This window comes from Corella eumyota, chromosome 4 (assembly GCF_963082875.1).
Source record: "Corella eumyota chromosome 4, kaCorEumy4.1, whole genome shotgun sequence".
Classification (NCBI taxonomy): Eukaryota; Metazoa; Chordata; class Ascidiacea; order Phlebobranchia; family Corellidae; genus Corella; species Corella eumyota.
In genome coordinates, this window is record NC_137493.1 from 3,837,861 (window position 1) to 3,854,989 (window position 17,129).

The 17,129-nt window shown below is 31.0% G+C and overlaps 3 protein-coding genes across 3 annotated transcripts; 2 read left to right on the forward strand and 1 right to left on the reverse strand.

The window, feature by feature from the left end:
- Nucleotides 1-16,843, reverse strand: LOC145751550 (elongation factor G, mitochondrial-like). Its single transcript, XM_082567728.1, has 17 exons — nucleotides 16,399-16,843; nucleotides 15,535-15,699; nucleotides 14,967-15,155; nucleotides 14,322-14,470; nucleotides 13,821-14,011; nucleotides 13,378-13,454; nucleotides 12,210-12,364; nucleotides 11,555-11,645; nucleotides 11,267-11,404; nucleotides 11,070-11,171; nucleotides 10,408-10,557; nucleotides 9,824-9,954; nucleotides 3,522-3,591; nucleotides 2,157-2,249; nucleotides 1,575-1,722; nucleotides 901-1,121; nucleotides 1-291 (listed from the first exon to the last, which is right to left on the reverse strand). Exons 1-17 carry the CDS (start codon nucleotides 16,495-16,497, stop codon nucleotides 163-165), a joined length of 2,298 nt encoding a protein of 765 aa, XP_082423854.1. The 5' UTR covers nucleotides 16,498-16,843; the 3' UTR covers nucleotides 1-162.
- On the forward strand, nucleotides 4,779-6,312 carry LOC145751552 (uncharacterized). The gene is made up of 3 exons (XM_082567730.1): nucleotides 4,779-4,878; nucleotides 5,271-5,381; nucleotides 5,831-6,312. Exons 1-3 carry the CDS (start codon nucleotides 4,783-4,785, stop codon nucleotides 6,089-6,091), a joined length of 468 nt encoding a protein of 155 aa, XP_082423856.1. The 5' UTR covers nucleotides 4,779-4,782; the 3' UTR covers nucleotides 6,092-6,312.
- LOC145751551 (uncharacterized) lies at nucleotides 6,812-9,570 on the forward strand. Its single transcript, XM_082567729.1, has 6 exons — nucleotides 6,812-6,972; nucleotides 7,372-7,605; nucleotides 8,078-8,342; nucleotides 8,463-8,591; nucleotides 8,678-8,773; nucleotides 8,925-9,570. Exons 1-6 carry the CDS (start codon nucleotides 6,890-6,892, stop codon nucleotides 9,321-9,323), a joined length of 1,206 nt encoding a protein of 401 aa, XP_082423855.1. The 5' UTR covers nucleotides 6,812-6,889; the 3' UTR covers nucleotides 9,324-9,570.
- Nucleotides 16,844-17,129: the final 286 nt, after the last annotated feature.

Consider the following 17,129-nt stretch of genomic DNA (forward strand, 5'->3'; position numbering starts at 1 on the left):
TACAAATGTACAACTAGTATTTTATTTATTTATTTTTTTTGGGGGGGGAGGGGTCCAACGTATCGGAAATAAATAAAAGAGAATAAAATTCGAAAAAATATTTCCTAAAATTAAAATATACCTAATTTTTTAACAACACAAAAAATTGAAATGTCTGACGTTTTAACGTCGTCCTTGTTTTTGATTCACTTTTGTTGTATTAGAACTCTCATGTTGAGCAATTAATTGATCCTCAACGTCGCTACGACAACATTGGTATCTTGTAAATTCCATCGTATATTCACCCTTACCCTATAAGAAATAATGAAGTGTAATATAGGGTGTAACTATGTACAGCATTAAGTGGCTGCAACTTTTTTTTATTTAACTCTAACGTCCTTTACTTAAACCTTTATTTATCCTCAATGTGAGAAGGTCGACTTCACGACCTAAACATAGAGTAACATCAGTTACCCCGCGTTGCCTTTGACAATTTGAAATATCAATGAATTTAGTTGGTCGATGATTAAACTGCTGATTAAGTATTGGCTTAGCAGTAGTTCATGCCGTTTACAGTGCCTTAATCTAGGGCGCTACAGCATGAAAGCAGTGAGGATCAAACCAAAGGCCTTACTTAGGGTAGCCAAGTGTTCCGACCACTACATCACGCTACAATTCGACAATGGCAATACCTTCGTAATTTAACATATTGTACGACTATTAAATTTTAACCCACTAGCTTTTTTATTAAATTTTAATCCATCGTTTTTTTTTATTTACCCACAAAGTCGGCTTTTAGTTTTTAAAAAACAATATTTTTTAACGAACCCGAAATTTCCCTAATTTTATTATTACATAACTAAACGCAAATCGCGTGCCTTGGCGATGTAATAAATTAACCTCTTAACAAATATTATTTACCTCGGTAATTGAACGAAGGTCACCGACAAAACCGAACATGTCGTTCAATGAAACCTCACAGACGAAACTGGAATAAATATTTTCGCTCCCGTGGTCTTGTTCAAGTACGTTTGCGTGCTTTTTGTTGAGTATACCGAGAACTGTGTTGTGAAAGGGACCCGGACACGTGACCTCGACTTTCATGATCGGCTCGAGAATGGAAGGCGTGGCGGCGGTGATCGCTAGATGATGCAAAAGAGCTGTGATTAGAATTTTAAAACTTATATGGTGTGGCGACAGTCCGGTAGTATGGTTAAGCGGTCATGGCGGCGGATTACGAGTCGAAAGGTTTCGGGTTCGAGCCGCACCAATGCCACGCTATTTGCCCTTGAGCCCGGCGTTTACAGATAGCTCAAACACGTTTCCAACCGCACACCCCTTTCCAATAAAAATATTGAAAACCAATTATCTTAAGGGGATATAAAAAATGGTGTGGCGAGGTGGTATACTGGTGATGGCATCAAATTGTAAGCTTAAGGTTTCGGGTTGGAGCCGCACTAATGACAAACTATTCGCTCATGGGCCTGGCGAATAGTTTAAACACATTACAAGATCACATATCTTCCTCCCTTAGAAAAAGTTTATAAAAACCTACAGCTTAAATGTGTTATAAACAAATATATGTTTGTATATACCTTGTAATGCTGCACCTTGGGCACATAAACGAAACGCGATCTCGGAAGAATCTACTGCATGACTTGCCCCATCTAAAACAACAAACTTTATCCCCGACAATTTGGCTCCTATTTGGGGTCCCTTATCGCACATGTCATCCAAAAAACCCTTGAAAATTTAAAAATTTTAAAAAATGTTTTTTTTTAAGTTTAAAAATAAATTCAAAAACAATTTTTTTATACACTATATTTTTTATGTATATATCTTTATCCTCGATGTGGGAAAGTCGACTTCACGACTTGAACATAGAGTAACATCAGTTACTCCGACTCAGTCTCGAGTTGACTTCAGCAGTTTGAGATATTATATAGAATATAATTTTCCGGTAATTATACTGCTGATTAAGTGCTGGCTCAGCAGGAGTTCATACCGTTTATAGCACCTTATTCAAGGGCGCTATAAAGCATGAGAGCAGTGAAGATTGAACCCACGACATCATAGTGGTGTAGCAAGTGATCTTACCACTACACCACGCTGCCAGTTATATAAAAGACAAAACATTTTAAAATGCAGTTCATCTATATACACAATCTATTGGATACCTTTTTAACTGAGTTCATGTATTGATTAGGAACGTTCGTTCCAACAGTTTTATTTTCAAAAACAAGTTCCATGTTTTGATCATCGGGCAGCGGCTTAAAAACACAAAATGTCAATTTTATTATGTGTGAAAATCAAAGTAAAAAATTACAGAAAATAAAAAAAATGGAGTTATTGGTTAATTATTAATAAAGTCTCAAAAACAGTAATAACATTTGTATTCAAATAGCATTTACACGGCCTTATCTGACGTGTATGAATCATATAATAAATATTATGCGGTAACATAAAAAAATAAAAATTATGTTGTAAAAATTTTAATTTTTTGAAGTTGTAAAAAATTCTAATTTTTTTGCATTAAAAAATGATTCGTGTGGCAATGGTGCGGCTCTATCATAATCTTAACAAAGAATAAGATGGTTATAAGTTAACACATTAATGCGTTTATTTAATAAAATGTTTAATGTATTGTTAGCGGCCACAATATCAATAGCACAATAAATAATATATAGACGTAATGGGAAAAAATGTCAACGTCAATTTCATGGATTTAAACATGAAATTAAATTTTCACACACGGCATTATATTCAAAAATACCACGGTCATTAAACTTGAATTTACATCTCTATTTGTCGCAGTGTATTTATTTTAAAAATGCAATCGCGATGCTTAGCGTAAGGGTAAATACCAACCATTTATAATAAAATTATAGAAAATATTACGGTTTTTTATATTTCTTTATTCTCGATGTGGGAATCAAATGTGCGACTTAAACATAGAGTAACATCAGTTACTCTGACCCAGTCTCGAGTTGCCTGTGGCAGTTTGGGATATTATAGATTATAATTGCCCGATAATTATGATGCTGATTAAGTGCTGGACCAGCAGGAGTTTATACGGTTTTATGCTGTAGCGCTTTACTCAAGAGCGCTACAGCACGAGATCACTGGGAATCAAACCCAGGACGAATGTTCTGACCACCACACAACGCTGCCAATTTATATACAACTAGCAATGAAAAATTGATGCACAATTTGCACTAGAAAATATAAACAAAAATTGGAGCTGGAATCTAAAAATCTGGTAGCGTGGTGTAGTAGTCAAAACACTTGCTACACTACATTAAGTCGTGGGTTCGATCCCCACTGCTCTCATGCTTAAGCAAGGAGCTAAATACGGTATAGACATGCTAAGCCAGCACTTATTTAGCAGCTTAATTATCGGGCAATTATAATCTATAAAATCTCAAACTGCCAAAGACAACTCGAGACTGGGTCAGGGTAATTGATGTTACTCTATGTTTAGGTCGTGAAGTTGACTTTCCCATCGAGGGTAACGACAAAAACAAAAAAAGTTAAAATTTCACCTCTGCATAACCGACCAATCTCCCGTATTGACCAGCCCCACCAGATTGACGTTTATGAGTATAATCAAACCTAAAAAAACATATTTAAAATTACTTATCTGCTGCATTAATAATTTAAATCTAAAAACGTAACCGTTAATTAAACCAAAACAAAAGTAATTGAATTATCGAAAAATAAATCAAGTTTAGAATAAAATTCGAAATTAAATTTAAAAATACTCAACAATTGCATTAAAAAAATATACCCTTAAATTGAACAAAAAAACAAATCAATTTTTTTTCTAGATATATTTTGTTACGACATATTTTGTAAAAGTGCAAATGATGAAGTAGTGTGTTAAAATGACATGACAAATTATAATACAATAAAACTGCGTATTCGTTAATATTTGTATGTGGTCAGCAGGCATATTTAATTTTACTGCGTTAACGCAATAAATACCATATGGCGATTTTGCGAGGACTTCCGCGCGTACTTTGATTCTATTGAAGAAATCCTTGCACGCTAGGCTATTTTAATCCACTTTTCCACAGTCATTAATTTAAATAACACGGGGGTTAAAAGTGCGTCCAATCTTAATGACCGTGAGTTTTACAAGAAGTGCTTATTCGATATGCTGGCCCATGTGAAATCCAGATGAATAAATAATAAGCTGAGCGATATATAAGGGCATGATTGAAACTGGAATGCATATATCATCTTCAGCGTTAAGAAGTCGAACCAAGAATATATTTACTACATTGAGGATCTAAATTGCAAAGGTGTGTGGATACTATAAGTAAAAAGGTTGACAAGCAATAAAAAAAATCCGAGAAAAAATTTAAAAAAATTATTTTTACAGTCTGTCAGAAGGCCATTGCAAAAAGTTTATAAATTTCAAGTAAATAAATTAGCCCTTTTAAAATATTTAAACAAATTTAGTATACGGGTGATTTTGTAAACAACGTTTTTTTTGCGAACAGATATTAAGAAAAAGAACGATGAATTTTCAAAGCGTTCCAGTGGTTTTAATAATTGCAAGCTTGGCGATAATTGCACATGGTAGGAGTCTGCAAACTAACGAACTTCCAGAAGGCCAAGGTAAGTTAATTATACAAATTTTTGTACGAGTTTTATCCAAAAACATTTTTTAAAGAAGCACATAAATTAAAAAAAAAATTAAAAATTATAATAATTAAATTTTTTTTAATTTTTTAAAATTTCTTGTTTTTTAAATACTTTTATTTGTCTATAGTTTGTTCTAAGAGAGTGATAAAAGCGATGACGTACTTACTTGTATCGGATTACAACCGAATTACAATCTCAAACAAGTTTCTTTACATTAAAGAAATGGGCGAGCCAGAAGTCACATGCCAGGTAAAATAAACATCAAATATTTATTGAATTTAATTTTAAAGTTTTACGGAAAAAAAATTTAAACCAAAAAATGGGCAATAGTTGTAAATTAGGTGTTAATGACATTATAAAAACAAACAAAAAACTGGAAATATTTTTTGGGCATTTTTAATAATTCATTCTTTATTTATAATAAACAAATAAAAATAACCTTTAACATAATTTCTCTGGCATATCACCTAATTCCTTTGAAATTTATAATAAACAGCATTACCCACTTTATAAATTTAAAGTTTATAAATAAATAAAAACATTTTTTTTTTAAATTTTAACATAGTTGCCCCCCAAAAAAACTTTATTGTAAATCATTTTTTAAATGAAAAAAAATAACAAGAATGATTTTATTTTGATAGTTGGGGGATGTAAGTTTATGCACAATAAGTTTACAACTTATACCATCGCGTTGTGCAAGGACAACAAAATCGCCATTCGGATATTGCAAACCGCTCTACATGGAAAGCCAGGTAAACTTTAACATTTAAAAAGCTATGACGTGTTTTTTAGTCTCGGACATGTAAATTACAGGCCTTGCGAGACTAGATTGTAATTTAAATATGTTGTTGATGACAGTTTAAAAAGACGTTATTAATAACTATGTACAAATTATATGGACAATTTGTCAAGCTGTGAAGAAATAAGCCTTTAACGGTATTTTTGGAAGGTTAATATTTTTTTTTTTTTGGTTTTTCGCACATTGATAAAAGTAAATAATAAATACGATATACTATTAATATTACAACAATGCGACGGGAAAAATGACAAAATCAATTTAATGATTTAAAACATGCCAAAAGTATTAATGTTTACATAAAGATTTTAAGTATGTTATGGCATGGTCACCAAACCCAAATATTAATACTTATTTTGTATTACTTACACTCATCATACTTAAACCCACTTTAAAAACATTCAGAACACTAAAGACTGTACTGGACTTGTGGATTTCGCTACCGCAACTATTAGGGTTCCGCTACAATGCCGACCTCTCCGCAGACAGACAAACTTTGAGGTCGTTGAAGGAATTGACGATGACGCGAAATTTTTTCCGTCGCTCGACGGCGACTCGGAAACTGGTATCGAGGACTTGTACGTGGACTCTGCTAGGCCTTTAGACGCAGCAGTGGCCAAAAAGAAATGGGACGGGTCCCAAGACGGTAACCCACACCCGTGGTAGAAAAAAAGGGATTTTGAAAAATTAACAACTCTGGATAATGTCGATAAACAACCTAACTCTATTATGTGTGTATTTTTTCTAGTAATTTGCGCGTGTTTTTTGTATTCTAGCTTTTCTACGCGCAATACAGTTTTGTCTTGAACTCCTAACGTTTTCAAATTTCGTTAGGTCAATAATAATAATAATATTTAAATATAAAAAATAAATGGTCTTGTACGTACAGATTATATGTGGGCGTATGTACTACACGATACTTAATGTTAAGTTTAAGGAACGCCAGATCAGTCGCCCGTGTTAAAGTTTAAAACATGACGTAGACACACATGTAAACTACATGACTCACTGGTTGTGTAAGTGAATAATTTCTTCGCGATTTAGACAGAGATTTTTATAACCGACTTGTGTATTCGGAAGGGCGAGTCAACTGTTTTGTAATAAAGATAACTTTATTAAACCAATATTTTGTTTCGAATATTATAACAGTCGAAGAAAATTCATTTTTAGGCAGGTAAAATTGTAAAAAACAGTGTTTGAGAGCTAGAAAAGTGTATGATTTAAAAATCACAGGTTCAATGGGCAAATAAACACTAAAAAACCTTATTCCAGGAAAAAAAATCTACGTCAGCAAGTCATTCAAGCGAACATTCATCTCAACACTATCAGATTTAACCTAGTTTGCTATTTTTCCAGAAAATTCGAAAAACAAGTTTTTCAATCTTCTACTAATATCGTTCAGCAAAATTTTTAAATTTTCTTTTTTAACAGCGTTTTAATATTGTGTTTAAAAAAAGAGTAATAATGAAGTTAGTTGCTTTATTGCTAGTCGTGGTTATTATTCAACATGTAGCAATGGGAATTGTATTTAACTTTAAAAAACACAAGTAAGTGATAACAAATATGTTAAATATTTATTGTTTTTTGAATTTAATTGTAAAGAATTTTGTTAAATTGTTAAAATAAACTATTAGTTTTTTAAAAATAATCTTGGCTTTGCTGGTAAAGAAAGCACTAAACTTAGTAATTTTTGTAAACAAAGTTATTTTTAAACGAAGTGTTTTCAACTAAACTTTAACAAAGCAGGTAAATCTAAAAATGGGGCATTTTAAGAAAAAGGCAAACACTTTATATGAGATATTAATACCAATAAAAAACGCTATCCCACAATTATTTCATTAATATTGGACTTTAACAAAATTTTTATTTTTTTTTGAAAATTCGAACAGAAGCTTATACAATTTAGTTAAACGGTTGAATTTTAATATGTCCTTTCTCTTTTATAGGCAACCCACAAGACTAAGAACACAATACCAAACACCAAAATACACCTACAGGAGAAACCCTACAGTGCAAAGAAGATACGATGGAACTTATTACACAAACCTGTTCCGCAATTTTCCTATAGAATATTACCAAAGACGCATTTGGGGTCGTAGGCCGAGATATCATACTAGTTCATATCAGAGCAAATTCGACAGCAGCCCTTGGATAGTGCAGCCCTTTTCACACCATTCCAGGTAACAAAAAACGTTCACTTTGACCCGAAAAAAATGTCTTTAATATTTTAAAGGCCATTTTAAATGTATGGGTATTAAAGGTGTCAGCTTGGAAAATATTTTTATACTGTTTTTTGTTTTATACCGGCAGCGTGGTGTAGTTGTAAGAGAACTTGCTAAACTACGTAACGTCGTGGGTTCAATCCCCACTGCTCTCATGCTGTAGTGCTCTTGAGTAAGGCGCTATAAACGGTATGAACTCTTGCTGAGACAGCACCTAATTAGCAGCATAATTGTCGGGCAATTACAAGCTATACTATCCCAAACTGCCACAGGCAACTTGAGACTGGGTTGGGTAACTGTTGTTACTCTATGTTTAGGCCGCACATTCGACCTTCCCACATCGAAGATTAAGAAATAAACAAAAAAACAAAATTTGACCCAGTCTAGGATTTAAGTTATAATCCCAACTAAAACAACTGTTTAAAAATAGAAAATACACACCGCCAACACCTAAGCCAAAACCTGCAAAGCCCGCTATTACACGATTCAAGTTCACACCAGCAGTTCAAAAAATTGTGAATTTTGGCCAAAGTCAACGACCTCGGATTACTATTAACCCATTTCACTCGATTTTTCAACGTTCATTCTGCCCATGGACCGAGACCGCTTATAAGAAATTCGCTCACAAGACAATACGAACTATCTTGGATCAATTGAATGGCAAATTTACACTGAAAAAGCTGTATCAGTGTTCGGTAAGATATTAAGATTTACATTTTATCATAAGGTTGTAATACAACGTCTCTTGGAAAGTTTTCCATTGATCCTTTAAGTTTAAAATAGCTAAGTAACATTTAATATTCAAATATTTTTAGCTGCAATTTCAACAAGTTTGTAATAATGGCGACTGTTCGACAACCACCACCGTAAATACTTGGTTCAATATAGCGCCACCCGACGACTGTAATTGGAAGGACGAATGCAAGTGTTTGCCCAAAGAAAATGTAAGTAAAAATTTGCAAAAAAAAGGAAATAAAAAAATTAGTTTTCAAAATCACAAATAAGCTTAAAAAACTAAATATATTTTTAGGCTGCATCATTCAAATGTAAAGCTCATGGTGTTATTAATAACGACGAGAAAAAATGGAGCCAGTTTACATGGGACTGCGACGGAGTAAGCCCAGAGGTAAAAAAAATATTTTTAAAACTGCCTAAAAATGTCCAATAATTTTGTTTCGAATAACAGCGCACAATCAAAATGTTGCGATAAAGATTTGTTAAACCCAAGGATAATATGAAAATAAAATGACAACTTTTTACATTATTTTCATATTCAGAAAAGTGAGCCAACAACTATAGCAACAGATACAACATCTGCGACAACAGAGCCAACAACTACAACAACAGAGCCAACAACAACAACAGAACCAACGACAACAACTACAACAACAGAGCCAACGACAACAACTACAACAACAGAGCCAACTACAACAAGTGCAACAACTACAACAATTGTGACAACCACAACAACAGAAGAAACAATTAATGGAGGACGTGAACATCAAAAAGAAGAGGAGGTAAGTGGAGAAGAGGATGCGAGTGGAGAAGTGGAGGTGGAGGTTATCCCGATTCGATCTCTGGATAATCTTCCAGCTCCTCTTCAAGGAAGAAAGGAAAACGATAAAATGGATGACATTAAACAGGAGATTATCGACGACGAACTTTTAAATTTTTAAAAACATTTTTATGTACACGCAGTTAGGCTTGCTTGTATAATGATATGCTATAACTACACTGTCCTTACTATTAATTTTTTTCTAAAGTTAAGGTATTGGCCTTTAGCAGTTAATTTGTTAATTGTAAATAATTATTTTTTACTTTAATTTTCATGTGCTTTGTTATCGATAAGTCTAAGTTTTTTTAAAATCTGCCCTTTTTAGTTTGCTTTTTCATTTTAATATAAATAAAACAATGTCTTGCTAAGTTTTTAAGTAAAATAATTTTTGGTAAGACACAACTAGGTTCGATGGCAACTTTAAAATTAAGTTAAAAAAACAACTCGATTCTACCACAAGAAAAACTACCTTAAAATCTGTCTGAGTATTAATAAAAAACCTACAGCAGTAAATAAATAAAGAACATCATGAAAAAAATAAAACAACTTAGACCATGCACTTTTGAACTATTTAAAAAAATATAAATAATTATTTAAATAATATGAAAGATTTGTACTCACTCTACTCTGTCTGTAATTGTTTCTCTGAAAGCGACTTTTGGTTTTCCAAGCACGACGTCCAAGCCATATTCATTCCTCATTCTTTGAGCATAAATTTCCAAGTGCAATTCTCCCATTCCAGAAACTATAATCTGTTTAAAAAGATAATGTTGTAAGTTAGGCTTAAAAAAGTAGATATAATAATTTTTCGTATATATTTTTATCCTCGATGTGGAAAAGTCATTGCCCGACCTTAACATAGAGTAACATCAGTTACTCTGACCCAGTCTCGAGTTGCCTGTGGCAGTTTAGGATATTATAGAGATTATAATTGTCCGATAATTATGCTGCTGATTAAGTGCTGGCTCAGCAGGAGTTTATACCGTTTATAGCGGCTTACTCAAGGGCGCTACAGCATGAGATCAGTGGGGATTAAACCCACGACCTCATGTATGGTGTAGCAAGTGTTCTTACCACTACACCACGCTGCCGGTTTAATATACATATAATTTAAATCTAACATTTAAAAATTGCTTTAAAATAGTGGCTAATAAAATAAGAAACAAAATTTAATTTAAACAACTTAAAAAAAATCAATGCTTTACTTCTTTTGATTCAGAATCGTACGTTTGACGAAATGTTGGATCTTCCCGGGCAAATCTGTTCAAAGCTTTACTTAAATTTGAACCAGTTTCTTTTTTATTTAGATTTTTCATTGACATTGAAATAACAGGTTCGGGAACAAATATGGATTCCTTTAATGAAAAAATAAATATATAAAAGTTACTAAAAGCAAATTAATAACAAAGTGGCAGACAGTAAATGAGTGTGGTGTAGTGTTAAGAACACTTGCTACACCACACATAAGGTCCTGGGTTCAATCCCCACTGTCTCATGATGTAGCTCAATCCCCACTGTCTTATGCTTTGAGTAAGGCGTTATAAACGGTATGAACTCTTGCTAAGACAGCACTTAATCAGCAGCATAATTATCGGGAAATTATAATCTATATATTATCCCAAACTGCCACAAGCAACTCGAGACTGAGTCAGAGTAACCGATGTTACTCTATGTTTAGGTCGCGCAATCGACCCACATCGAGGATAAAAATATATACAAAAAACTAAACTTACTATCAATTTTTATCGATTAAATCTTAGGTAAATTTCTAATATTACTTTAAAACTAGTTTTGTAAATTGAACCCTGTCAATTTTTTTAAAGAATTAAAAACGAAAATTTTTTTAAAAATTTCAAGTTTATCTTACCATAGAATAATTCAAGGCACGCTTGCTAACAAAGGTGTCTCCAGTTGCACAATCAATACCAAACAATGCACAAATATCACCGGCATAACATTCACTTAAATCCTAAAATTTTTTTAAAAAATATTAGTAAAAAGTAAAAAAAAATTTGTTTTTAAAAATTTGACTTTATAACATTCAGATTTAAATCAATTTTTTACTTGTAATTTATTAGCGTGCATTCGAACAAGTCTTGATATCCTGATTTTTTTCTTTGTGCGAACATTAAACATCGCATTTCCCTTTAATAAAGCTCCCTGATATAATCTTAAATAAGTCAATTGACCGAACTTGCTTTGCTGAAAAATATAAAAAAAAACAAAGTTAAAAAAAAATATTTTTTAATAAAATTAAAATTAATAAACGTAAATAAAAAATAAATTTTAGTGATATATTATTTTCTTTTAAAGCTGGATAAAATTTTATGTTTGTTTAAGAATAAATCTTACTTCTAATTTAAAAGCAAATGCAACAGCATTGTTATCTGCAGTTCTTTCAGGGTTCATTAATATTTTTTCGGTTTCTTCATTTTCCTTGTTCCTGCAAAAAAGTGAAATTTAAAAGTATTAAAAAAAAAAAAATTAAATTTTTTTAATATGAAATATTGTTTAGTAACATTAACTGAAGACAGACCAAGTTAAATTTAAGTCTAAGTATTCAATAAAATATTAGGTTTTTTTTTAAAAGAAAGATTTGCCAAGCTTTCTTAAGAGTTTTGCACAAATTTTTTATAAATTACAACAATATAAAAAATATAAATGTATTTTTTTCATTTAAATATTTTTAAGACTTTTTTTTTGTATATATCTTTATCTTTGATGCGGGAAGGTCGAATGCGCGACCAAAACATAGAGTAACATAAGTTACTCTGACCCAGTCTCGAGTTGCCCGTGGCAGTTTGAGATATTATAAAGACTATATTTGCCCGGTAATTATACTGCTGAATAAGTGCTTGCTCAGCAGGAGTTCATACCGTTTATAGCACCTTACTCAAGGGCGCTACAGCATGAGAGCAGTGAGGCTTAAACCTAGGACCCCATGGTGGTGTAGCAAGTGTTCTTACCACTACACCACGCTGCCGGTACATTAAAACCAGTTTCTTACTTTTTAACTTCGACAGCATAATTTTTAACTTCACTTGGATTAGGCAAAAAAGAAGTGATTGCATCAAGTAGAGGTTGAACTCCTTTGTTCTTTAAAGCAGTTCCCAATAAAACTGGAGTAAAAGTTCGAGCAATTGTGGTTCTTCTTATGGCGTCCTAAATAATAAACATTTATCTTTAAAAGATTGTATATAAATTTAAAAATTTGTAACTTAAAAAAAATTGTAACTTAAAGAAAATTGTAACTTAAAAAATTTGTAACTTAAAAAAAATTGTAACTTAAAGAAAATTGTAACTTAAAAAATTTGTAACTTAAAAAAAATTGTAACTTAAAGAAAATTGTAACTTAAAAAATTTGTAACTTAAAAAAAATTGTAACTTAAAGAAAATTGTAACTTAAAAAATTTGTAACTTAAAAAAAATTGTAACTTAAAAAATTTGTAACTTAAAAAAAATTGTAACTTAAAGAAAATTGTAACTTAAAAAATTTGTAACTTAAAAAAAATTGTAACTTAAAGAAAATTGTAACTTAAAAAATTTGTAACTTAAAAAAAATTGTAACTTAAAAAATTTGTAACTTAAAAAAAATTGTAACTTAAAGAAAATTGTAACTTAAAAAATTTGTAACTTAAAAAAAATTGTAACTTAAAGAAAATTGTAACTTAAAAAATTTGTAACTTAAAAAAAATTGTAACTTAAAGAAAATTGTAACTTAAAAAAAATTGTAACTTAAAAAATTTGTAACTTAAAAAAAATTGTAACTTAAAGAAAATTGTAACTTAAAAAATTTGTAACTTAAAAAAAATTGTAACTTAAAGAAAATTGTAACTTAAAAGATTTGTAACTTAAAAAAAATTGTAACTTAAAGAAAATTGTAACTTAAAAAAAATTGTAACTTAAAAAATTGAACTTAAAAAATTTGTAACTTAAAAAAAATTTAAACTTTCAAAAATTGTAACTTTAAAAAATTGTATAGTAAAAATGGTAATAAAAACAAAATAAATTTCATATCATTAAATAAAAAAAAATTCATAAAAATAAAATTACCATTAGGTTTGATATAATAATGGTATATTAAATGTAAAACAACAACATAGTAAGACTATATGGCAAGGAAATATAACCCATAACTGTTATGATTATCACATTTGTGAAATAAAATAACTTACCATAAGTTGGTCAATAGTCGGTTCTTCATCAAGTAAAAATACTTCCGCTAATTCCTCGTCTGCATCGCTTACACATTCTTCAATAAAACAAATTTAACAACTTGAAAACTGACCATAATTCAAGGTATAAAAACTTAAATTTTTTTAACACCTTATTGTGACCAAGTCTCGGGTTGCCTTTGGCATTGTGATATTATAGATTATAATTGCTTGATAATAAAGCTGCTGACACCGTATTGGCTCAGCATGAGTTCATACTGTTTTTAATGCCATACTTTTAGGCGCTACAGCACGAAAGCAGTGGGAATCGAACACAGGACCTCATGTAGTAATAGCCAAGTGTTTCGACCCTTACACCACGATGCCAGTCTTAAAGTATTGTTTATAGGTTAGTATAAATCAAATATTTGTAACTTTTTAAATTAAAATTTTTCGATATTCACCTATTAATTCCCTTCTTTTGGTTTCGGCAATTTCCTTTAAATCTTCTGGAATTTCTTTTTCAACAACATTTTGTCCGGCACTACCCTCGAAGTAAAGAGCTTTGCGATTTATTAAGTCAACAACTCCAGAACATTTACTTTCTAAGCCGATAGGAATTTGTAGAAAAGCAGCATTTCTCTGAAGTTTAGACCTAAATCAAGGTTATAACATCAAGTTATAAAAAAAATATATTTTAAACCCCAAAAAAATTTGAATTTAAAAAAAATACAGTACAACAAAATAAAGGCAATTAAAAAAATATATATATATATGAAACAGAAATATTAATAAAAATTTAGTGCATTTGTATTTTAATTAAAAATATTTTTTGCAAAAAGTGTTAAAGCCACCTAAATTGATAAAGATAAAGCTACCTAAATTGATAGACTTTACATTTTTTAAATTAAAAAAAAAAAAAATTAAATATTACAGAATATCAAAAAAGGCTTGAACTGTTTTACCTAATTTGCATCAAACATTTGAAAGGGTTTGCTGCTAAACGATCAATTTTGTTGATAAAAATAATACTTGGAACCGTGTATCTGTTAATCTGTCGGTTAACTGTCAGCGTTTGGCTTTGAACTCCACCATTCGCACAAACTACAAGAACCTCAAAAATGAAAAAATAATTTATTTATTTTAACTATCACAAATTTTTAATGGTATTGGCAAAGTCACTTAAACTAATAAACGTTGCCAGTTGGTAATTATTATTTTTAATTAAACCAAAAGTTTTATGTTTAAAATGTAAGAATAACCAAAATTATAAACTATATAAAAAAAACAATAAAATTCAAAAAAAAAACATTTATTTTAACAAACAATTTTAATATGTTTTTTTTTGTATATAGTTTTATCCTCGATGTAGGAAAGTCGAATGCGCGACTTAAACATAGAGTAACATCAGTTACTCTGACCCAGTCTCAAGTTGCCTGTGGCAGTTTGGGATATTATAGATTATAATTGCCTGTTAACTATGCTGCTGATTAAGCGCTGGCTCAGCAGGGGTTCATACCGTTTATAGCGCCTTACTCAAGGGCGCTGCAGCATGAGATCAGTGGGGATTGAACTATGTTAAATTTAAAAACAACTGTGGCATAACTTACAGCTCCGTCTAAGACCCTTAAAGCTCTTTCCACTTCGACTGTGAAATCTACATGACCTGGAGTATCAATAATATTGACATGGTGACCCTTCCACTGCACATGGGTAGCAGCTGATTGAATTGTTATTCCTCGCTCTCTTTCTAGATCCATCGAATCCATAGTTGCTCCAACCTTGTCTTTTCCTTTCACCTTTTAAAAAATGTAAAAATAAGTTTTAAAAACCTTCTTCTAAAATGTTAATTAATTTGTTTAAAACTAGGGCTTTACAATATCTTACCATTTTTTGGCACATATATTGTTTTAAAATAACCATTAATAAAGAAAAACTTATAACTTTTAAATAACATACTATAACAGCATAATGTACTTGACATTTCATTACAAAATGCTGTTTTATTATTATGTTTAGTTTCTAAATTAAGTTATTAAAAAAATACAAAAATTAAAACCACTTTTTAAAAAATATATTTGAAACGCAAGATTTTAGAAAGTCACCAAAAGTTTCGCAACCACTTAATTCATTGATCAAGTGACAACAAATTTTTTTTTTGATCAAGTGACAACAAACCTCGTGCATCTCAGAAATTCTTCCGGTGTAGAACAAAAGTCTTTCAGTTACAGTTGTTTTGCCCGAATCAATGTGAGCTGCAATACCAATATTTCTCATTTGTTCAAGTACTTCATTTTGATCAACGTTATCACCACTGGTTGCATAGAAACAGGATGGCTGAAACTTAAACAATTAAAATAAACTAATAAAAAGCATACAATATTAAACCGGCAGCGTGGTGTAGTGGTAAGAACACTTGCTACACCACACATGAGGTCGTGGGTTCAATCCCCGCTGATCTCATGCTGTAGCGCCCTTGAGTAAGGTGCTATAAACGATAAGAACTCCTGCTCAGCCAGCACTTAATCAGCAGCATAATTACCGGGCAATTATAAATCAATAATATCCTAAACTGCCACAGGCAACTCAAGACTGGGTCGGGGTAACTGATGTGACTCTATGTTTAAGTCATGCATTCGACTTTCCCACATCGAGGATAAAGATAAATACAAAAAAAACGGTTTCTGATAAAAACCTACAACAACATTCAAAAGTTGACCTCACAATATGGGGTTAACAGTTCGATTCCCACTGCTTCCATGTGAAAGCGACCTTAGGTATGCATTATAAATGAATAAAATAATACCCAACTCCACCAATTTGCTGTCAGTTTATTTTTTTAACAATTTGCTTAATATTGTCTTAAACTTTTTATGGCAATTCAAGACTGGGTTGAGTCAGGGTAACCAACATATTAGAGGTCAAAGAGTTTTATTACAATTTGGTTTATTTTTTATATTTTTTTGAACATAATTTATACGTTCTGTATAGCTACTATTAGTTTTTGCCTATAGCTAAAATTTGGTAAATTATTTATAATACCTTTATAATTGAATTGATTCTTTGTTTTAATCCAAATCTCAAAAATAAGACGTGAGAAGACCTCGTGAACGAAAACATTGTTTTTGACAAGTGAGCCATTTTTTAAAGAATTTTATTTTCCAAAATAAATTGTTAAACAATAACTGCCTAAGTTCAGCAAATTTGTAGTACAAAACTATCCTAAGTCATTGTTTTTTTGTCTTATAAAATTTAATTTTACGTTGATTAACTAACACATGTTCGTCCTTCAACACACATTAGAACAAAGATTGTAACTAAATCGAGACTTAAAAGCAGATGACTTTAAAATAACAAGAAACTTGCATAATTGTGCTCCAATTAATTAAAAAATTTATGTAACCTATAATTTAACGTCTTAAACTCCTTAATATATTTAAAAAAATATATTTGTTTTATAATACACACATTTTTTATTAGTTTAAAGACAACATTACAAATTTACAAGCAAATTTTCACGTTTACAGTTCGGGATCGTAGACAAGGTAGTGATGTGGACAGAGGCAAGGTTCTGTTAAGTTTAACACATCAGCAGGAGTTAATACCACTTCAGAAGACCCCGTGCGATCAGAAACGACTTTCTGTAATGTTAAATCGTTGACTTCTTTTAATAATATAAAGTAGAGGTGCAGAATCAACGAGTTTTTGTAAAAAATAAATTTGTTCTTGTTTACCAAAGCTGAATTAGATGATGAAGCTTGGCACAGAGTGTA